The sequence below is a fragment of the Balaenoptera musculus genome, chromosome 6 (assembly GCF_009873245.2).
Source record: "Balaenoptera musculus isolate JJ_BM4_2016_0621 chromosome 6, mBalMus1.pri.v3, whole genome shotgun sequence".
NCBI lineage: Eukaryota > Metazoa > Chordata > Mammalia > Artiodactyla > Balaenopteridae > Balaenoptera > Balaenoptera musculus.
Genome location: NC_045790.1, coordinates 115266288 through 115288887, shown reverse-complemented (window position 1 = coordinate 115288887; position 22600 = coordinate 115266288). Strand labels below are relative to the sequence as shown.

At 66.8% G+C, this 22600-nt stretch overlaps 1 protein-coding gene across 1 annotated transcript in view; it reads left to right on the top strand.

Moving 5' to 3' along the window:
* Positions 1 to 22600, top strand: part of NOTCH1 (notch receptor 1) — a 45895-nt gene that overhangs the window by 5387 nt on the left and 17908 nt on the right. Inside the window, exons 3-13 of the mRNA XM_036854872.1 lie at positions 14695 to 14957; positions 15490 to 15828; positions 17867 to 17989; positions 18518 to 18751; positions 19133 to 19288; positions 19419 to 19604; positions 19929 to 20042; positions 20779 to 20892; positions 21198 to 21431; positions 21507 to 21617; positions 22183 to 22375. Coding sequence (XP_036710767.1) covers positions 14695 to 14957; positions 15490 to 15828; positions 17867 to 17989; positions 18518 to 18751; positions 19133 to 19288; positions 19419 to 19604; positions 19929 to 20042; positions 20779 to 20892; positions 21198 to 21431; positions 21507 to 21617; positions 22183 to 22375 — 2067 coding nt within the window. The remainder of the gene's footprint in view (positions 1 to 14694; positions 14958 to 15489; positions 15829 to 17866; positions 17990 to 18517; positions 18752 to 19132; positions 19289 to 19418; positions 19605 to 19928; positions 20043 to 20778; positions 20893 to 21197; positions 21432 to 21506; positions 21618 to 22182; positions 22376 to 22600) is intronic.

Below are 22600 nucleotides of genomic sequence, written 5' to 3'. Positions count from 1 at the left end.
TTCTGCGCGCCTGTCGTGTGCTGGGCTCTGCTCTGGACTTGGGCACCGTGGGCTCAGGGCAGACACAGTCCCTGCCCTCATGGAGTCCACTTTCCGCTGTGGGGGCAGGAGAGGCAGCATGAACACGTGACGTGTCAGGTGGAGGTGAGCACGGTGGGTGGGGCTCGGAGCAACCCCGTAACCACGGGAATCAGGCATGTAACGGAGCACAGAGAAGTTGGCACTTGGCCCCAGCATCTCACAGCGCAGAGCAGAGCCCAGCCCTAACTCTTTCTCCAGAGCGTGTGTCCCTAACCACTGCCGCATCCTGCCTGCACTGCCCCGGGCCCTCGCTGGCCATTCTGTGAGGAAGCAGGGCGGGGACGACAACTTCCTTAAAAGAGGCGGTTCAGAGGGTCGGGTGGAAGTGACTCGGCTGCCCGGCTGCAGAGGGATGATGGAACGTTTTGCGTCTCTGTCACCTGGTCTGTCTGTTTCCAGTGAGTCACCTGAGAGCCTTGGGCGAGGCGTGGGGTGGGGGGGGGGAGGAACAGGTTAATTCTCATCCTCACTCCTAGGCTGAGAGCGAACAAGGTCTGTACAGGACTTCCTCTGTTTATGCAGCGCCCGGGCTCCAAGGACGTAGGGTTAGAAAAACACACGGTAAACGCACAGCGTCAGCTAGAAAGCTTCACCTCCTGCCTCTGACTGCAGAGGGACATCAAGGAACACGCGATCTCTGCAGGAAGGTGCCTTCTGGGGCCTGGCCCTGCCTCTGTACAGCAGCCAACGTTTTTTCCATTGAGAAAATAATAGTGACGTGTTTTAACAAAGAGAAAAAAAGAAAACTGTGCCCTTAGCTGGAAGAGAGTGGGGCAGGGCAAATAGCTGATGGAGGAGAAGCTCTTCATCAGGACAGCTGAGCGGGGTCTGGGCGGCGGGGGGCGTGGGCTGGGTGCTGGGACCCCAGGAAGCCGGAGTGGAGGGGTGGGGGGCAGGTCCAGAGGGCGTCACGGCTCCCCTCCCCGAGTGCTGGGTGGCAGTCTGAAGGTCCCATGAGAGCTGGGACTGTCTCTGTTCCTCATTGACTGTGACTCTGAGGGGTGGCCATGGCTGTTGCTGGCAGGTGGGGCCCACTGGGCAGTGCCGGGCTGGGCTGAGGGGTTGCGCCCTCCTGGGGTGGGGAGGGTACCTTTCCTGCTTCGTGTCTTGTCTATAAATAGTGAAAGCTGTGGCTTTGCAGAGTTGATTGAGTATCCTGATTGCTTTCCTCAATAATGTAACGATAATGCTTCCACACACAGACAGCTGCTTTTATCCGGCCTCATAAAACCCCTGGCAGACTTTTCTTCACCAGGCTCATACCCCCTTGGGGTGGTGGCCAGCTCTGCTTTTTTCTAAACCCCCAGTTTCCTCAGGTGGGGAAAACTGAGGCTGAGAGATGAAGAGGCTGGGAAAGGGGGTGGGGATCTGAGGCCAGCTTGCATCAGCTTTTGCCTTCATGTATGGGCATATCCAGAACTTTTCAGACTCTTTCCAGAGGCTTTAATGAGTGGCTGGCTTCGGGGCATCACGACTGTGGGTCAGGATGTGTTTGACGGTCCTGAAGCTCCCAGCGGGGCTGTCTCTGGTGGGCCCCACCTCATGCCCCGCCGCAGGCAATCTAGCAGATACAGAGCCAGCTGGCTCTGGTTTGCTGTGCCCCCTGAGACTCGCGTCTCCTTTCTGGGCCCCAGGTTCCTCCTCTGTATGTGAGGGTGTGGGGTTAGGTGGCCCCTGGAGCTCCCTTCCAACTGCATCCCAGCAGGACCCTGGGATGGGCCTGTAGATGCCCGGATGGTGGCAGTGGGCAGCAGCGTGGTGGGAGAGAGGTGGAGAGGTGGAGTGGAGAGGTGCCCAGGAGTCAGACCTGGCTGTGCAGCAGGGCAGCTTCTGCCGGTCTGGGGCCAGCTCTGGGCTCTGGTGTTCTTAACCGCCTGGCCCGCTGGGCTGGGGACACACCCACTAGAGAGGGAGCAGTGATTGACAGGTACTGCAGAGGAGGGGCTGGCGGGCAGAGGAAGGCCCTTTGCCAGAGTGGCTTCTGTTGGCTTCTCCCCTGGCATCTCCTTTCTCGAGGCCTTGCCACCCTCCCCGACTCTGCTCGTTGAGAACCCAGGAAGCTGACGACTAGATTGGGGGGAGATCGATATTTGCTTTTTGGTGGTCAGTTTGCACATATCCTAAGTTTTATGATTTTAGCCGTTTAAAGTGTACATTTCAGTGGCATTTAGTACATTCACAAGGTTGTGGAACCATCGCCTCTACCTAGTTCCAGAGCTTTTTCATCACCCGGAACAAAATCCCATACCCATTAAACAGGCACTCCCCTTTCTCCTCCCCGCCAGCCCCTGGCGAGCACTCATCTACTGTCTGTCTCTGGCGTTCCCTGTCCTGGACGTTTCACACGCGTGGAATCATGCCTCTCCTCTCTCTTACCCGGCTTCTTTCACTCAGTGCGCATGTCTGTGCCTCGCTCCTCTGGGCGCTGGACTTGACCTGCCTGAGACTGTCAGGGATTGGCTGGCGGTGGCACCAGCTTCCTAGTCCTTATGCGGTCTTGGACAGAAGTCCAGAGGAGGTGGGTGTTGGGGGTGGTAGATGTGTGGAAGGCTTCCTGGAGGAGTTGGTGCTCATTTCTGTGCCTGTGTGGCCGTCCGCCTGGCAGCCACGGAGCCCCCTCGAGTGGGGCCTGGCACATATTGGGTGTATTCGTTAGGATGGCCCAGCATGCCCGCGGTCCCAGCCTGCTCAGGGCTCCACGTCAGCTTGCGGCCTCGGCTCCTGCCCCTGGGCCTTGGCTGGCACCGGCCGAGCGCCAACAGGCCCAGAGGAGGGGCACACGGGGCTCCAGGGCCAGCGCCCCACCTGCCCGGCGTCAGGAATGCGAGGGGAAAGCGGACTTTTATTGAGCACGTACTAGGTGCCGGGGCTGGGTCTGGGCGGGCAAGGCAGACACAGGCCCGGCCTGTGCAGGAGAAGGGGGCTCGTTGTTTCAGAGCCAGACTTCAGGGCAGACGCCTTCACCGCCTGCGGTGCGAGGCCGGTGCTGTGGGCACCCCTCGCCCGGGTGCCCCAGGCCTGCCGCGACCTTGGAGTGAGTCCACCGTGGAGGCAGCGGGCAGAGGGGCTGGGACAGGTCAGCAGGCAGTGCAGCTGCAGGCAGGAGGAGCAGCTAGGGGCAGCGGTGGGCGGTAAGGCTTTGGACGTGTTGGGGAGCGAGGCTGAGACCCTCGGCCCCTGCCCACGCCATCTGCCCGCTTCCCGGCCTTTCCCTGGCGTGGGAGCACATCCTTTCCTGGACCCTCAGGGTCAGCTCAGAGTTACTGGGTGTACCCCTGGCAGGAGGCACTCAGCCTTGTGTGACAGGAGAGAGGGCCAGGGGCCTGGGCCTTCGCTCTGAGCCACAGATGGGTCCCCTCCAAGTGGCCCTCGGGGCTCAGGGAGGCTCCGTGTTTCCTACAGGGCACCAGAGGGGCCCGCGGGCCCTTGAGAAAGTGGCCCGCCTACGGCGTTAGCATCTGGATACCTGCTCGGCCCCAGTGGGGAGGGTCGAGCTGGTCCCCGCATCACAGGTGGGGGTAGCTCTCTGTGCAACTCTGGGACGCATGGAACTACGGGAACAGAACCCCTTCCCAGGGTTTCACCACTGAGTGGTCCCTTCTTGCTGAGGGTCTCCTCCCCACCCGCACCCTCTGCCCCTGCGATGGAAGCATTCTGGGAAAGGGGGCCCTCGACCTCACCGTCCACTCCCCCAGGCTTGGGGGCAGGGGTCATCATCCTGTCGTCCACACTTTGGAGTGTATTAGGTTAAGCATTGCCTGCTCCCCGCTCCCTTCCTGCCACCAAGCTGCTGCCTTGAGTGGGCACCCATCAGGTGGGGTGTGGACACCTCCAGAGGGTCCGGCCTCTCCTGCGGCTCAGGCCTCCCGGGGCCCCCTGCCACGTGCTGCACTGTGGCGCCTTGGGCTCTCCCGGGCTGGGGCTGGGGGCCGTCTTTGGAGGTCTGACCTGGAGCCTCTCTCCGCCTGAGCGATGGCGGCAGCCCTCTGGGGCCCTCACGGTTTCCTGGAAGGAGTGCCCGGGGTCCTGGCTCCCAGCGGGCCTTGATGGGGGCGGGGGATGCCCTGGAGAGGCCTCACCTCCAACGCCTACACGGCGGTTCCCAAACCTGCGAGTCGCTCGGGCAGGCCCCCAGCCCCCGCCAGCCTCGATCTGGGAGTCCTCGTGGGGCAGGTGCCAGGCCTAAATGCTGCTCGAGAACCTGCACTCACAGAGCTCACCCCCACCCCCACGGCTGCCCGGAGACAGGTGGGCGCCGGGTGGGAGCCGCTCTCACCGGCAGTAGGCCAGGCCCAGGGCCAGCTCTGTTGTCGGGATTTTCGCCAAAGAAACGGCCGCGTTGTGACCCTGCCGCACGCAGTCTGGCCTGGCTCCGTGAGTGTGGGAGCCTCGTCCCCGCCTGTCCCTCCTGCTCCGTCTGTCACCGGGCTGGGTGTCAGTCGTGTGTCTCTGAAGGGCTTGAATTGGTTGCTCTTCTCAGCTGGGTAAACGGTCCCTTGTCCCTCTGTTGACACTGTGATTTGCTGAACAAACTCTCGCCGCACAGGTGGCACGAAAGGCCAGCCTCACCCAGCCCAGCAGAGGCCTCGTGCAGGCAGGTCCCGCGTCGTCACATGGGCCTTAGTGTGAGGGCGGTGGGCCTGGGAGAGGGGCTGAGGGTCTGAGACACGCTGGATGGGGGACAGGCAGCTGGAGGCTGGGAAGAGCCCCGGCTCTGGGCCTGGTGCCAAGGTGCCGCTTGGGCCCAGGGCCGTCCCCTTCTCCGGGGATCCCTCCCGGCCTCCCGCCTCCTTCACCCCACGATCGTGGGCCAGCACGCGTCACAGCTGAGCGGCGGCCCCTCTGCCGGGCCCCGGGGAGGCCCCCTGCCCCGTTTCAGCATCGGCCAGCCGATGCTGGGCCCCAGAAGCTGCTGGGAGGTTGTGGCGCTGCCCTGGACCCTGGCCGCCCCGGCAGATCGTCGAGGGCCCGCGGGGGGACGCGTGTGCGAGGAGGTGGGCGGCAGCCTCTGGGAAGATCTGTCAGCACCCCAGCAGCAGGGCCTGGGGCACGGGGACCTGCCTCCCACCATTTCCTCTCTGTTTCGGTTGTTGATAAGCGGAAACTGCACAGTTACTGGAAATGAGAGGTTTGGGGGAGAAGCCAGAGTTTTGAGTGTGTGTGTTTTTCCCTGAGAGCTTTTCAGTAAGAGCGATGCTGAGCTAAAGGCCGGGCTAAGGCGGGGACAGGCGGGGGCCTGGCCACACTTCCGCCCCTTGGGGCCTCCGTCTCCCGTCCGTCCAGAGGGCTGGGGGAGGTGACTACCTCTGGGCCTTCTGGGTCAGCCGAGGGTCTCATTACCCCGCTCCCCAGGCCGGGACCGGCTCCTAGGGGGCGGCCCCACAGGGCGGGGCTCCCCTCACTTCCTCCTCCGGGGTCAGGATGAGGGTGGCCCCAGGCCTGTCTGGTTGAGAGCCAGACGGGGGAGGCCAGGCAGGGCTGTGTGTCCCGGCATCCACCATGGCAGGGGCCCAGACCATGGTGGCGTCCTCCCGGGTGGTCCAGGGTCCAGGGCCGGCACAGCATAGGCCCTCGGCAGGTATGTGGCGTGCGCGCCTGGTTGGGGGCTGGAGCCATGGGCACGGAGCAGGGAGTGGAGGCAGGTGGGCAGATGCAGGTTTCGGGAAGGCCCGGCTTGCAGGACGCAGGGAGGCTCGGTCCGAGCCGGTTGCCTGGCGCTGGGCTTCCCCCGTTCCAGCACGCTGCTCCCGCCCGGCCGCGCTGGGATGGTGCGGCCGTCCACAGCACGGCCTGGGCGGGGCTGTGTGACCTTGGGCTGCTCACTCACCTCTCTGAGCGCCCCTATGAGAAGTATCACAGATCGGTCCCATGTGGTGGTCCCGTGGATTGATCCCGATGGGACGTGTCGGCTTAGCTTTACTCCACACTGGAGCTTGTTCCTAATACTCCAAGGCCTCGTCCAGAAAGCTCTCCCAGAGACCAGCCGAGCTCAGGATTTGGGCGAGGTCACGCAAGGGCAGAAGGTCATGCCCCACCCAAGAACCTACTGCTTTCCCCACAGGGAAGAGCCCCCCAGATGGCCCTAGACCCACACCAACTGGCCCAGGATGCCCGGGTGGCCCCAGGGTGTGACAGTGCAGGCCTGTCCCACGCAGGCCTGGGTGCAGCTGGCAGGATTCTGTCTTCTGGTGTTTGCTGTGCCCCCCGGTGCCTTGGGGACTGTGCTGGGCCTGGGGTGAGAGCAAGGGCTATAAGTGGATGGCCAGGGCTACCATGGGCCCGTGTGCAAGCCTGGGGGTCACGGGATCCTGGGGGGGCACGGGAGCCTGGTGGTCTGCCTTGGGTGGGGTGGGTGGCGGTGTGCAGGTGGCCTGCCTGAGCTGGGAGAAGGGTCCAGAGAGAGGGTCGCTGGTGGTGGGCCCTGGGATCCCCCGGAAGCCTGCGCCCTGTGCTGCGGCTTAGTCAGGGGCCGGCTCTCCTTTGGCCTGGCCTGGGGATGGCTGGCTGTGGCCTCCGTTCCCTCCGTCCCCAAAGCCAGACAAGACAAGAAGGAAGGCCACACAGGCACTGTGGGTGAGGGTGGTGACAGGTGTCCGGCACTGGTGGGACCCTCCTGCTGCCCGGAAGGGGTGCGGGGAAGCCAGGGCCCAGAGCAGTCCCACCCACCGGCTGGGAGCTCCCCAATTCCCAGGCATCTCACCCAGACACCACCCCCCCAATCTGGGGTTTTGAGTTTCAGCTGATTTGTGGGGTTGTAAGAATGCATTGTTTGCTCCGGCCCTCCCGGTCTGGGGAGAGCAGGCGGTCAGGCAAGAAATCCAGGCTGCTAGGGGCAGGGGGCGGGGGACAGCTGGGGTGCAGGGGACCCACACATTCCTCCTCTACCCAGGGAGCGCCTTCTGGCCCTTTAGCTGCCTCTAGGGGGACGGCCGTGCTCTGACTGCGCCCTGGTGGCCGGCGTCGGGCCACCATTGGGGGCAGGAGAGGTTAAGAGCTGCATTCAAATCCAGGTGGTGCCGTGGGCATAACCTGGCTGAGCCCTGGTTTTCTCATCTGTAAAATGGGCCCAGTGTGTCCTTGCAGGACCGTTTCAAGAGTAAGACGAGATACAGCTGGCAGAGTCCAAGGAGGTCCGGGAGTTGGGGAGGGGCGTCCACAGTTTCTTCATTCTGGGACCCATGTCACGGAGTCCTTGGTGTCCTCCCCCTGCATTCTTGACCAGACTCTGGACACAAGCGGGGCTGCCCCCAGCGTCTGCCCTGGTCAGCGGGAGAGGACAGGAGCGCCGCCGGGCCACCCTTCCTTCTTCCCGAACCCCCGGGATGGCATCTGCTCCTGAGAGCAGAGGCGGGGAGTTGCAGAATGGTTTCTGGCTTTGATGCGGAGCTCGGTCTGCAGTCGCGGACTTCATTAATCGAGTTTTGGATTAAGCCCTCCCCGTGGCGCCAGGCTGCGTGCGCATCCATCCCTTCACTGCATCCGAGCGTCTGGGGACGCAGGTCTGGCTCCGTCCTGCTTGGAAGCAGAGGCCCCGGCAGCTGTGGGGATCCCTGGCAGTAGGGGGCAGCAGGCTCGTCCACGTGGGTCTCGGGGGGCCGTTGGGGTGAGCCCAGGGAAGGACGCCCATTCCAGCCTTTCTCCAGCTTCAGGCTCCATCTTTTGGGGGTGGTTGGTAAATTCCCCCAGCAGAGTGGGGGCGTGGGGGCCAGCAGGCTCTTCTCACACGCCCAACAGCCCCCAGGGGCTCTCTCGGGACAGCCCGTTCCCAGGACACCCTGGCCCCGTTGGCTGTGCCTTTTGCAGTGTTGCAGTGTCCGGGGGATGGGGGGGGGGGCTGGCCAAGCAGCGGCCGTCCCTGCCCCATGGGTGGGTCTGGGTTGCCTCTGCCCGCTGCAGCTGGGCCATCTCCGGGAAGCCGCTTGACCTCTGCACCGGCCCTTCCGTCCCTTCAGACGGGCAAGCCACTTCCCACGTCAAGGGTGGGGCAGCTCTGAGCGCCGCGGGGGGCCGTGAGCCGCGGGTGGGCATTGTTTTCCCTGCAGTGGGAAAGGTGGCTTCCCGGGAGGACGGCTTCCGTCCCACACACAAAGGGTTTCCCCGTGCTCCGGCACTTCCTATTTCCAGCATATTTTAAACCATCCAAAGATGCAACTTGGGAGAAAGATTCAAGACAAAGAGCGGAGAGTGCTGGGAGCAGCTGCTGGGGCCGAGCGGCTCCACACCCCACCCCGCCGGGGACCAGGGTTCTTCCTCTGCCCGCTGCTGCCATTCTGGGCTGAGGGTCACTGTTGTTCGGGGTTGGGGTCTGTCTGCATCAGACCTGGCTGGTCCCTTTCCAGGGTCCCCCGTCCCTCTGCAGCCTTGACTGCCCTTTTCCTCCTTCCTGAGGCCCTGGGAGCCAGGGCAGGGACCCCCACCCCACGCGGCTCTGAGCTGCCCCAGCCCAGCGGCTGCACAGGCTGGAGGGAGACCACAGCTCAGCCAGGTGCTGGCCGGCCCCCCTGCAGTCACTTCCTGGGGCAGTGGGGCGGCAGGTCGGGCAAGGGGGCAGCAGTCCCACACTGTAGCCTCCAGACCCATGGAGGACCGACCACGCTCCGGGCTGACCCAGGCACACCCCCACCTGACCCATGCCCTGGGTGGGTGGGTACCCCCTGAAGCAGAAAGTGGCAGAGATGAGGGGAGTGCAGAGGCCCGTCTTCCAGGTGCCCCTCGGGCACAGCAGCGTCACAGCTGGGACCCAGCCTGTCCCTCAGACAGGTATCTGGACAAAGGATCCTGCAGGCTTGAAAGAAACCTGGGGACTTGGCCTGCCGTGGCTCTTCGTCCTGGGGGCTTTGGGGAGGTGAGGACAAGGGGCCGTCGGAGGCACCGGGCGCCCTCTCACCCTGGCGCTCATGTCTCCCCGGGGGGCTCTGTTCCCCAGAGCTGAGCTGTCCTGGCTGTTCCCAGTGAGGAAGGACCCCAGGACCCCGGGTGGGCGCAGTGGGGGGCGGCCAGCAGATGTCACCGAGCGCGCGCCCACACCTGCCGTGAGCACATCATCCATTAGCAGCTGGTGCCTCCTGGAAGGTGTGACCCCTCAACTGGGGTCTGGGGGGCCTTGGACTGGCCTCTGCCCAGAGGAGCCCAGGACCGCCCCCCCACGCCTTGGCCAAGAACACAGTTGGGTTCCTTGACCCCGCCCCCTCTGGGGGAGGAGCTGGGGACCCAGAGTCTGGCGCCCCCTGTCCTGCTCTCTCCTGGCCTCAGTCTCCCTGTTCAGTCTGCAGGTGGCCCCAGTCGCCTGGGCTGGGGCAGGGGTCTCAGAACCTCCTGGCCAAGCTGCCCAGGGGTGGGCGGGCCTGCCTGCCTGGCGGCGGGCCTCAGTGTTCTTTGTTCAGCACCACGGACCACCTCTGGGGAGGAGCACGGGTACCAAGGTGAGCCAGCCGTGCTCCCTGGCCCCCGTCATCAGGGGCCCTGGTGACACTGTGTGTTGGAGGGTCCTGGGCGGAAAGACTGTGAGAGGAGGCTGTGCTGGTGTGAGGAGAGGGCTTCTTGCCGGAACCCGCTGCAGGCGGAGCCGGGCCAGGCTATGGGGTGGGAGGGGTCTTTGGCTGTGGGACCCCCAGCTTGGGGGCGGGACCCCAGGCCCTGACTCGGCCTCCCTGGGAGCAGGCGGCTTGGTGGCCCCCAGCTTGGGGGCGGGTGTTTGGGAAGGGTAACCCCCCCACCCACCCGCTTTGTTGCTTGTGAGTAACCATGCTGCGCTCCGCGGCCAGAGGAGACTTTGGACTTCGGAGGTGGCGGGAAGATGGGCTGGAACGGACGCTGGTGGAGGGGCCGTCCCAGGGGCGGGCGGGGGGAGTCTGCCGTCCCTGCTACTCCGGGGCCAGGTGGAGCCAGGTGAGAACAGGACGGCTGCAGTCAGCCAGGGGCTGCTTACCCCTGGGGCTCGGGACGCAGGCTGCCTGGGGGGGGGGGCGGCCAGGGCCCAGGGACCTGCAGAGCTGCCCCTTTCTGGGTTGGGTGGCGCGGCCCCCGCCCACCTTTGGGGTGCAGGCTCCGGGCCCTGCAGATGTGGCCTCCGGCCCGGGTTACAAGCTTGTCCTGCACGTCCTGGCCCCCAGGCAGCGTGGGGTGGGGCGGGGCCCTCTGTGCCTGGGGAGCCCTTGTGTCCCTCACGGCTTTCCTTAAACAGGCGCACCTCCCCCGGTGCAGCAAACATGTTCCCAGGGACACGTCGGTGAATTGCGTGCAGATCAAATCCAGCAGCGCTGGCTAGAGCGAGAGTCTCCTCTGCCCACGTGGCCAGGTTGCCTCTGCGTGGGGCCTTCTATGAGCCCACGCAGTCCCCTCGACCCCCTCCCCGCACAGGAAACCGAGGCCCAGGCAGGCGGGGCACACCGCAGAGCCGGGGCTGGCAGAGCGGGAGGAGGCCCCTCTCGCCCCCCAAAGTCCCTTTGACCGAACTGTGTCTCACCCATCCATTGGGGGAGCCCCCAGGACGCCCCTCCCTGGGGCACCTCTGTCCCTCCTGCAGAAGGAAGGAGGGCAGCAGCACATCACGGATCCCCTGGCCCCCCCCTCCACCGCTCCCGGCCAGGGTGCAGGGCCCGTGCTCACCCCTGGCTCTGCCCCACTGGACCGTAAACTCCTTGAGGGCAGAACTGAGTAAATCCCTCCTCAGTACTGAGTCCCTCCCCCTTGGAACTGAGGGGAGGAGGGAGCTGTCATCTGTCCCCTGGGGGCAGCAGATGGCCTGCTTAACTTAGAAAGGAAAACAGCACAATTTAGAATTAGTCCCGGGTGAAAGGGTGAAAGGTCGAGGCAACAGCTGCCTCCGGATGCTGCTTTCTGGGGTTGCATTTCTATGGAGCAGCGCTGGGGGGGGTGTGGCAGGGAGGGCCCAGCGGGCACGGTGGAAACTTTGAGGCGGGCCGCAGCCATTAGGTGCTCCTCCTGGCGGGGGGTGGGGGGGAGCCGGCCCCTCTGCGGCCCTTCTCCTGGGGCCTTCAGCCCCACCTGTCACTCACCTGCCGCTGGCCAGGGTGGACCAGGACGGGTCACCCCGCCCAGGCGGCCAGGCCGTGTGTGGCTGGGAGAGAAGGCCAGTGGAGGAGCAGGTGCTGGGGTGACCTCTCTCAGGAGGGGAGCAAGGAACGGGGAGCCATCATGGGCCCCGGGGTGCCAGGGGCTGGGCCGCGTGGTGAGTGGGGTGGTTCTCATCCAGCCTGCATGAGGCTCTTGCCTCCCATCTCGGGTTCTCCACACGGCCCCCGACGGCCCCTGGTCTGGAATCGCACAGCAGGTATTGGGTGTGACTTCCCTCTCCAAGCCCGGGCACGTGTCCCCGCCGGGCACTTACACTGACCTGCCAGGACAGGTGTCGAGGACAGAATGGCCGTGAGGGGCTCGCTCACGGGTGCTGGTGGCCCTGGCCATGTCTGAGCAGCCTCACGGGCCCTCCGCCTTCTTAGGGAAGGGCGGGTGCCGTGGGTGCCTCTCCAGGAAGCCCAGCACTACAGCCAGGGTAGGAGAGAGGTGCAGACAGGTCCAGGGGACAGAGGGGGCATGGCTGGAGGCTGGCCAGAGCAGGGACAGAACTCGGGGGTGGGAGGTGCTGGGGAGTGGCCTCCGGGACTGGCCGAAAGCTGCTCCGCCGCCCCCCACCCGCCCAGGCCCAGACCCTGCCCGCCTGGCTCAGGGCTTCCTCCCTCCCAGCTGAGGCTCCTGGCCAGACCCTGGTCGTACCTCACACCCCACGAAGCACCTGCCTCGGCAGTCCCACCCTCCGGCCCTGCCCATCCCCTGGCTGGGGTGCTGGTGGACGGCGGCCAGGCCCAGGCCCAGCCCCGGAGCCGGCCCGGATGGGCAGCGTGCCTTCACGGCAGGGTCCACCAGGCCTGGGCGGGAGTGGGGAGGACAATGGACCCCCTCAGCTGCCGCCTTCCCCCACAGAGGGGCCTCCCTGGCTCCTGCCCCGCCCACTGGGGTTGGCGGCCGCCGCGCCCGGGCCGGCGGCAGCTGCTGCCCGCGTACCCAGCCACAGGCACACCTGCTCCCCAGCCGCCCTTTGTCCGCGCTGCCGACGCCTGATTTACTGGGTGCGTTTTCCCTCTTGCCGGCCCAGCGTGATACAGCCTCGTTGGCCGGGACGCTCCCGGTCCAGACGGATTCTCCCACAGTCGTCCACGTGAGGCTCCCATTCAGGATGGGACGGAGGGGGGTTGGTTCAGGGGCACACCGCCCCATGGCTGGAGGGTCTAGGGTTGTGCATCCGAGTGGGCCCTTCTGGTCCACTTGGGAGCACGGCTGAGCAGGGGGCTGCTCTAGTGGTGGCAGGCCCCCCACCCCGCCACCCCCGGGACCAATGATGGAGGCCTAGCCTACAAGAAGGACGGTGCTGGGCAGCCTTGTGTGGATTCCCCTCAAAGCCGTGGGGCGGGCCCGCCTCATCTTGCCCATGCGGGTGGGCTTCCCTCCCCTTGGAGCTGGCGGGATGGGGGCAGGGCCCAGAGGCGAGAGGGAGGCGTGGACAGGACTGGCTCCCATCCCGCTTTGATGACCAAGCACCCTCTGTCCAGCACCCACCGCCTGCCTGCTCCGTCAGTAGCTGGGGAAGAAAAAAGAGCCTTTTCTCCAAGTGGGAGCCGCGGCCAGCTCCTGCCTGACAATGGAGGGCATTGAGAGGTGGCGGAGGTGCTGCCTCTTGGGTCTCCCCCCTCCCACCCCCAGGGCTCTGGGCTCCCAGTGCCACTCGGGCCGGGACCAGGCGGCCTGTAACTGGATCCACGCACAGTGGGGGTCACACCGCCTTCCCCAGGCTCCGGAGTGTGGCCTTGCAGGAGCCAAGGTGCCAGGGCGCCAGCGGCACAGGGGCCGCGTGCTGGGGTCTGTGCCCCTCGCGAGGAGCCAGCCAGCCCCCACTCCCTGAGCGGGCTGGCTCAGGCCTGAGTTACCTCCCCTGGACCCCTCCCAGAGGGCAGCTGGTTTTCTTTAAGCCAGTTGGTTTGGGACTTTTGGCTTCTGGCAACAGATGGTGGGCCGGAGTGGCCATTTTGCGTCCTCCGCGCCTGCCCTACCCAAGCCCCAGCCCCAGATAAAAGGCTTCAGGGAGATAGATGCCTCCCAGGCCACGGGGCCGGGGGGCAGCCCAGCTGCTGAGAAACGCAGACCCCGGCCCCCCCACACTGCCACCGCCAACCCTGGGGAAGGGCCTCGCCAGGGGCCGCCCCTCCCCTTCTTCCCGGTGCAGCTTTGATTTTAGCCCCCAGGGCAGGCAGGAGGGGAGGGGGTGGGGGGCTGGCATTTGTTGGGGGCAGGGGTTCTGGTGGGCTCTGGGAGGTGGGATGGTCCGGGCTCAGGAGGGCCCTCTCTTCATCCAGGGGACCCCAGGCTCCCGGCAGCGCCCCCTGCTGCCCCGCCAGGTGGGAGGAGGCCCCGCCCACAGGTGCCCAGAGCTGTGGGCCCAGCGTTGGGGCCGCCTTCTCAGGCTGCTGCAGGCTGGGGGCCAGGCCAGGGGCGTTCCACCTCAGAGACTTGGCCGCTGGGAAGAGTGATGCCTGGCTGGTCCCAGAGCCTTTCCTGAGATTTTTCCTCGAGTGCAAGGCCGCGAGGTGACCTTGCGGGGGCAGTTTATGGCCCAGCCCCCAGAAGCCGAGGCGACAGGTGGCTAAGGGGGGCCCTGGGGTGGGGATGGCAGGCGCTGAGCCCTTCCCTGCAGGGAATGCGTGGCACCAGGCCTGGGGGCAGGGGAGGCAGGTCGCCGCCCTCCTGGCTCACCTGCTCCAGTCGCAGCCTGGGCAGTGAGTACCTGGGTGAGCGTGCCGGCCTGCCAGAGCGGCGGTCCTCCTGGACCCTGGCTTCTCCAGCTGGGCAGCGGGTGTTTCTGCTCCTGGCTGACGTCGTGTGGACATCTGTCGTGAAGCCTTGACCGCACAACGGAAAAGCCGTGTCTGGGTGCCACGTGTGGGTGGGGATGGGTGCCGACCAGCACGGTCCCCAGCGCATCAGACCCCTGACAAAGAACTCCACGTCGCGAAGAAAATGGGAAGCCAGGCCACGTCGTGTTGGCAGTCCTTTCCACGTTTGCTATCCTATCGATGTTGAAAGAAAAAAAGCTGTGAGCTCTTTTATTAACCAAATAACGCACATTCATTACCGAAAAGCTAAAGAGGAGAAAAAGCAGGCAGGCCCCCGAAACTAAAGATTTTACGGAGCACCGTTCCCCTCGGCAGGGAACGGCCGTGTCTGCCCGCGTGGTCGGTCCCCTTCTCGGTGGCTTGCCAGGGCGCAGACAGATGCCTCGTGAGTTCTGAAACCTACTCCGGGGCCCACCGAACACTCTGGTCTCTAGTTTCTCCAATTAACGTAATCGCTTTTCTTTACGGAGGTGAAATTCGCTTAATATAAAATTAACCACTTAAAAGCGTACAGTTCAGTGGCGTTTGGCACACTAGTGATATTGGGCAACCACCACCCCCTCTGGTCCCAGAACTTCCCCTCACTCCTCGAGGGGCCGCTCCCGGCCGTGCCCGCTGCCTGGGGTGGGGCCCCACCGACGCCGGGGTTGGTGGCGGGTGGCTGGCTGGGGGGCGGGCACTCACCGCCCCGGTCTGTCTCCCGCAGCTGCAGCGGGGCCTTTGCGGGCCAGCGATGCCAGGCGCCCAACCCCTGCCTCAGCGCCCCCTGCAAGAACGGCGGGACGTGCCACACGGTGGAGCGCGACGGCCTGGTGGACTACGCCTGCCGCTGCCGCCTGGGCTTCTCGGGGCCGCTGTGCCTGACGCCCCGCGACCACGCCTGCCTCGCCAGCCCCTGCCTCAACGGTGGCACCTGTGACCTGCTCACTCTCACCGAGTACAAGTGCCTCTGCCCCCCGGGCTGGTCAGGTGAGGACGCCGGCGGGGGACGGGGCTGTGGCGCTCGAGAGGGGTGGGCAGGCCCCGGCCTTCCCCCAGCTGCCCGCACAGCAGATGCCGGCCCCGTCTGTGTGGCCGGGGAGGGCTTTGCTCGGCTGTTGGGGTCCGTGATCCAGAAGTGGCGCAGAGCACCCCCCCGGAGGGTCCCCACGCCCCTCTCCAGCCCTGGAGGGCCCCACCCCTGCCCGCCTCTGTGAGCAAAGGGGAGACTCCCACCTCCCTCCTGCCAGGAGCGCAGGCCCCCCTGCAGGAGCCGTGGTGTCACTGCGGGCACCAGAGTTTAAGAACACGGGCTCTGGAGGGGCGCCTGCCGCCGTGCATCCTGCCACGGTCACTCAGCCCCTAAGCTGTCGGGGTCCTGAGGTGTCAGGAGCCGACACCGTGGGGTCCATCCCCGGCTGGCACCTCCTCCGTGGTGCCTGGAGGCTGCCCCCGGCTCTTGGGGCGGCCCGGCGTGGGGAGCAGGGAGGCCGGCTGACCCCCTTCGCTCCTGCCCCCCCAGGGAAGACATGCCAGCAGGCCGACCCCTGCGCCTCCAACCCCTGTGCCAACGGTGGCCAGTGCCTGCCCTTCGAGGCCTCGTACATCTGCGGCTGCCCACCCGGCTTCCACGGCCCCACCTGCAGGCAGGACGTCAACGAGTGCAGCCAGAACCCCGGGCTCTGCCACCACGGTGGCACCTGCCACAACGAGGTCGGCTCCTACCGCTGCGCCTGCCGCGCCAGCCACACCGGCCCCCACTGCGAGCTGCCCTACGTGCCCTGCAGCCCTTCCCCCTGCCAGAACGGGGGCACCTGCCGCCCCACGGGGGACACCGCCCACGAGTGCGCCTGCCTGCCAGGTACCGCTCGTTGGCCCCTGCTGGGGGTGCCCAGGGCAGAGGGAGCACAGGGCTGGAGCAGGGCATGCTGGGCCTGGGGGTGGCCGTCCACTGAGCGCGGGCGATTGGAAGGCAGCCTTGGGTGTGGTGTAGGGGCGGGTCTGGAATGGGGGCCACCCATTAGGCACCTGCCCACCCACTTCTGCCCGAGGACGGGTCCGTTGTGACCAGACAGCTGGGCCCGTGACCCCTGATGCTCCTCCCCTGCCGCCAGCCTTCTCCAGGCCACTCAGGAACCCCCGAATCTTGAGCTCCCTGGGCCCACGTGCACGTTACAGAGCTCTCCACGGCAGCAGGGAGTATCCTCGCTCGTGCGGCCCCCGGGCTTCCCCTGTTTCCCCAAGGTGGGGACAGTGAGGCTGGGGCTTATGCGTCACTTGCCCCAGTGGTGGCCCTTCCTCCTGGCCCCGCTGGTCTCCCACCGGTGGGGCGACAGTGACGGGCACAGCCCCCCCCAGCAGCTCCACTCTCCCTGTTGTGTGTCCCAGACTTGCCACTGTAGTTTTCATTTGAGTCAGTGTTGCTGCTGGTGATCTAAAAATACTAGTAACGACAAAGAGGTCTGAAGATCTCGCGTCTGTCAGCTGCGCACTGGCGGTTAGGCGGTTAGGCAGGAACGAGGAAGGGAAGGGTGTTTCAGGAGGGGGGCGGGATGAGGAGGTGGGGCTGGGGTTTGGGTGCTGGAGGGGAGCCCAGGGTCTGGCTGACCCAGGGGTGAGCCGAGGGTCGTCCCAGCCCCCGTGCTGCCGCGGCCCAGCTCGGCCCCTGCAAAGAGGAAGTGCTCTGCCCGCCCACTGTCCATGAGCCCCGGGCCTTGTCACTGCAGCGGCCGTCTCTGCGTGCAGACGCCGGGCGCATGCATTTCCTGCATGTCACTGGCGCTCCCCTCGCCGCCTGCCCGCTGCGGCGCTGCTGGCCGCCCAGCTGGGCTGCTCAGCTGTCTACAGGGGGCTGGGCCAGGCGTGCCCCCCGGTTCTGGGTTCAAGTGCCTTCTTGGTGGTTGTGGGACCCCAGGCCTGGGACCTTGTGTCTGGCCGCGTGGGTCAAGTGGGGCCGTGGAGGTGGGCGGAGTGGGGGGCCAGCCAGAGGATGCTGCATGCCTGGGGTGGGTGAGGTGAGACCCTTCCTGCTTTACAGCTCACCCTCCGAAGCCAGGGAGAAGCAGCACTTGGGGCCCACCGCATACAAGTGGGTCTGGAGTGAGGGCGCCAGCCTCCCGTGCGGGGGCCTCAGAGGGAGGGGCAGGAGGGAGTCCAAAGGCACCCCGGGAGGAGCATTAATCAGTAACTGGCTGCAGGTTTGGCTATCGCCAGACGCACCTTTCTGGGTTGATTATTGAACCAGCGGGAGTTGAATGGATTAATAGCTAACTGGCTGGCCGCGGAGTTGGTGCTTCGGAGGTGGGCCCGGCCTGCGGGAGGAGGTGGGCCCTGCCCGCGCCTCTGTTGCTGGGAAGCCAAGGGCCACACCTGCAATCCCCCCAGGACTGCCCACCTGGGTCCCACTGTCGCCCCGCTCCGGTTCCCCGCTTGGGGGGCCCCCGGGCCCAGTGCAGCCCCTGCAAGGCGGGGTATCTGTGGCCGCACACAGGGGTGTTGCAGAGAACCCCCAGCGTGGGGCGAGCCGGCAGGCAGTGTCCAGTCACTGGAGCCACTGCACAGAAGGTCTTCTGCAGCAGAACCTCTAGAACCTGTAATCCTGAGTTCCTGTCTGATCAGCTGGCTCTTTACAAAATGATTCCTTAGAGGGGACTGTGCCGCCCGTCCTGGTCACAGGAGTGGGAGGGGTGGGGCGTGGACCCTGAGGGCTGTGAGGCTGCGGGCATCACGGGGTAGGCCATGGAGGGACAGCTCTCTGCCCAGAGTAGGGTGTCGTGGGCGCAGCCAGGAAGATACCAGAGCCCAGACTGAGCGTGGCAGGGACGGTGAGGGCAGCGACGCGCGCTGCCCAGCCCTGTAGGGAGGCTTGACCGGGCCCCTGGCTCCCCCCTGCCACACAGGCTTCACCGGCCAGAACTGCGAGGCAAACATTGACGACTGTCCAGGAAACAACTGCAAGAACGGAGGCGCCTGCGTGGACGGCGTGAACACTTACAACTGCCGCTGCCCCCCGGAGTGGACAGGTGCGTGCACGGAGAGGCCTGGGTGGGCACCGCCGCTGCTGGAGCACGTGCACGGGGCGGGCCAGGGGGGGCGAGAACCTGGTCCAGGCCGGGAGGGATTCCGGAGTGACCTGGGGCTGCCCCGCCGCCGGGCTCTGAGGCCTCCGCCCCAGCAGTCAGCACAGATGTGGCATCAGCTGGTCTGTGCGGGCCATTTGCAGCCTGGCCCTGGGCAGCCCTGAGCCAGAATCAGGTTCCCAGTTTGAGCCCGGCTGCTGGGCAGGACCCGGGGACGCTGGCCGGTAGGACGCCGGCCCCACCCACAGACGAGCGTGGACCCCAGTGCACCTGTGCCTGCACAGCAGCCAGATGAGAGCCCCCTGTGGCGCCAGGGGTGCAGGGGAAGGAGTGATTCAGGCTGGTGGCAGGCGGAGGAGTCATGAGGGAAGGCTTCCCGGTGGAGGGGGCCCTGCGCCCCGAGGGGGAGGGTCTCGGCTGTGGTTGAGGGTCTGGAGGCGCCGCCCGGCCCGACGGTCCCGGCCCCCGCAGGTCAGCACTGCACCGAGGACGTGGACGAGTGCCAGCTCATGCCTAACGCCTGCCAGAACGGCGGGACCTGCCACAATGCCCACGGCGGCTACAGCTGCGTGTGCGTCAACGGCTGGACGGGCGAGGACTGCAGCGAGAACATCGACGACTGCGCCAGTGCCTCCTGCTTCCACGGCGCCACCTGCCACGACCGCGTGGCCTCCTTCTACTGCGAGTGTCCCCACGGCCGCACGGGTGAGCGCCGACGAGGCGGGTTCTCACTGCCCTCGCCCGGCGGTGGGCCCCCTCGGGTCAGGGCTCGCGTGCGCGCCCTTGCGCAGACACACGGGCTGCAGCTTTGCGGGGCCTGTGAGGGTGACCCCAAAAGGGGCCTTTCTGGGGTGAAGGGGCTGGCGGGGCTGGGGCGTTGCCTGCCGTCAGGGCCGCTGGCAGTGAACCTCCCGGAGTGACTCGGGCGTCGTGGGACGCTCCACGGGGTCACTAGCAGTGGCACAGTGGGTGGGGGGGGGGTTGTCCCTCCCTGGGTAGCCGGGCGGGGGTGGACCCCGGCTGCGGGCAGCCCGCGTTCCCAGGCCAGGGGGCAGTGCCTCGGCTGACCACCACCATGCCATCCAGGTCTGCTGTGCCACCTCAATGACGCCTGTATCAGCAACCCCTGCAATGAGGGCTCCAACTGCGACACCAACCCCGTCAACGGCAAGGCCATCTGCACCTGCCCCTCGGGCTACACGGGGCCGGCCTGCAGCCAGGATGTGGACGAGTGCTCGCTGGGTACGGGCAGCCAGGGCGCTGGGAACCTGGTGGAAATAGTCTGATGGGGGAGGCGGGCACACCCCAGAGGGTTCTGGAGGCCAGGGTTCCCGGAGCCGCCCCTCACCGTGCCGTGCCCGCCCACCCGCAGGCGCCAACCCCTGTGAGCACGCGGGCAAGTGCATCAACACGCTGGGCTCCTTCGAGTGCCGGTGTCTGCAGGGCTACACCGGCCCGCGCTGCGAGATCGACGTCAACGAGTGTGTGTCGAACCCGTGTCAGAACGACGCCACCTGCCTGGACCAGATTGGGGAGTTCCAGTGCATCTGCATGCCCGGTACGTGGCCGGCCTCCCGCCCGACCGTCAGGGGCACCGCCGGGCAAGCGGGGGTAGGGAAGCCGCGTCAAGGCCGACAGACCCCGGGGAGCACCCCGGCCGCACCTCCTCTGCCCCCGGCCTCTGTGCCCACCCAGGCCGCGGCCCCAGCGGGTATCTGGGGAGACCGAGCCAGGCCCGTGGGGCACAGCAGAGAGCAGGCCAGAGCTGGGCAGCTGGGTCACCCCGGGGAGCAGGTGTGGAGGGGGCAGCCCTCGGCTGTGGTGAGGGCCGCCGAGGTGGGTCACGGGGTCCTGCCCCCCCTTGACCGCCCCCTCCCCGTAGGCTACGAGGGCGTGCACTGCGAGGTGAACACGGACGAGTGTGCCAGCAGCCCGTGCCTCCAGAATGGCCGCTGCCTGGACAAGATCAACGAGTTCGTGTGCGAGTGTCCCACAGGTGAGGCCTGGCCCCAGCTGCGCCCCCCGCGGGAGCGCCCCGCTGTCCCTGCGGGCTGCCGGGTTGGGTCCCCCAGGGGCTGGGTGGGAGACTGCCGACTTTCACCTCGGGAGTGGGCGGGGTGTTTTCAGGCTTCCCCCAGTGGGCAAGGCTGGGTTGGGCAGGGGGTCCTGGCCCCCAACCTTGCTGGGGAGCCCGGGACCCAGAGACCCTCCTCCTGCTGGCGGGTCCCTGGGAGCAGCGGTGTGTTCGCCAAGCCCGGAGGGACCTCGACGGGAGGAGGTCTAGCCTGCCCTGGCCTCCCGTCTCCGCCAGCCTGCAGTGCACACGATGCCCGGGAGGGCCTAAGGAGCCTTTGGGCGCCTGAGTCTGTCCCAGGGGAGGGCTGGGGTCTGGGGGACGCCGGGCCCGGGGAGGTGTTGTGGGTCAGAGCCTTGGCTCTCCCGAGATGCAAATCAGCTGTTCCAGACACCGAGCCGGGAACCCGATTCTCAGCCCGACGAGGCTGTAGCCATAGCAACCGGAGTCAGTCTGGGGCAGAGGCCCCTGTGTGAGGGAGCGGGAGGCGTGTGACCCGAAAGGCGGGAGCTGAAAGGGGACGAGAAGAGAATGGGGGGTTTGCCCAGCCCCGGCCAAAGCACTCTCAAGGGGCCCCCCCAGGCTCTCCCTGCCCTTGGCTGGCTGTGGGGCCACTGCGCCCATTGTGTCTGACCGCCGTCCCTCTCCCCGGCTACAGGCTTCACTGGGCACCTGTGCCAGTACGACGTGGACGAGTGTGCAAGCACGCCCTGCAGGAATGGCGCCAAGTGCCTGGACGGGCCCAACACCTACACCTGCGTGTGCACGGAAGGTGCGGGGCCGCCCAACTGCCAGGCTGAGCGGGGGGGAGGAAAAGCAGGCGTGTAGGGTCCAGGGAAGGGGAACAGCCGGGAGCTGAGGCTGGGAAGGCGACCCCTCATTCTGGGGCCTCTGGTCCAGGGGCCAAGAGCAAGGTGAGGCTTTGACCCGGGCAGTGGGGGACGTCCCCAGACATCCCTCCCCAGTCTCCCCCGGCGGGAGCGCAAGTGACCCTGGGTTGGTTGGTGGCGTCCTGGGATGGGACGGCCGCGTGCCCGGGGAGCAGCCCCACTGAGCCTCTCAGCCCCCGCCCTGCAGGCTACACAGGGCCCCACTGTGAGGTGGACGTTGACGAGTGCGACCCCGACCCCTGCCACTACGGGTCCTGCAAGGACGGCGTTGCCACCTTCACCTGCCTGTGCCGGCCGGGCTACACGGGCCACCACTGCGAGACCAACATCAACGAATGCCACAGCCAGCCCTGCCGCCATGGGGGCACCTGCCAGGACCGCGACAATGCCTACCTCTGCTTCTGCCTCAAGGGGACCACAGGTGCCTGGCCGGGGCTGTGACTGGGGGGCTGGGGGCGGGAGCGGGAACCGACCGCCTCTGGTCTCCCACCGCCAGGACCCAACTGTGAGATCAACCTGGACGACTGTGCCAGCAACCCCTGTGACTCGGGCACGTGTCTGGACAAGATTGACGGCTACGAGTGTGTGTGTGCGCCGGGCTACACAGGTGAGCCGCCCAGGGCTCGGGGACCCGCAGGGCTCTGTCCCCCCGCCCTCGTCACGGCCTTGCCTCGGGGGCCCGGGCTGTGCTCACACGTCAGGGTCTCCGGGATGGGCCAGGTCTGAGGACCGTGGGGGCAGGATGGTGCAGGCCGCCCACCGCCCAGGGCCCAGCTGTCAGACCACCAGCTTTGGCAACGGTGGCAGAGACCACGGAAGGATCGGGGCTCCGGCCGGCACCGGACGGGCATCCCTGAGGCTCTCGTTCCTGGTCAAAGCCGGCCCAGCAGGCCCAGAGCAGAGCCAGGCTCCCGGCACACGTGCTGCCCTGCACGGCCCTCCGCCCTGAGCGTGTCCGGGGCCTCCTGAGCCTCAGCCCTCACCGGCCAGCTCGGCCCCTGGGCCGCAGGAGGGGAGTTTGTGTCGGTGGGAGTCTGCGCCTCGGAAGGACCTGGGGAGGGGGTTCCACGGAGGGGGAGACTGAGGCCCCGAGGGCTGGGACCCCTCCCACTCTCCCTCCTGGGGGGGTGGGCGTGGGTGTCTGAGCCGCCACCCCGTGCCACCGCCCGCAGGGAGCATGTGCCACATCAACATCGACGAGTGCGCGGACAACCCCTGTCACAACGGCGGCACCTGCGAGGACGGCGTCAACGGCTTCACCTGCCGCTGCCCCGAGGGCTACCACGACCCCACCTGCCTGTCCGAGGTCAACGAGTGCAGCAGCAACCCCTGCATCCATGGGGCCTGCCGGGACAGCCTCAACGGGTACGGGGCCGCCCCGCACCCTGCGTCCTCGGGAGCCCTGCCCCAGGGAGGCGGCCTGCTCGGGGGCTGGCGGCTGGCGGGCCGGGGCGGGGCAGTCGCGAAGCCCCGGACTGGCCAGCGGTGGGCCCCGGGCTGAGTGGGTGGGTGCCCCTCAAGGACGGATCTGCCGTTGGCGCCCTGAAACGTGCCGTCGGGCGCTCGCTCCGCTCCTGGTCTGTGCCCAGC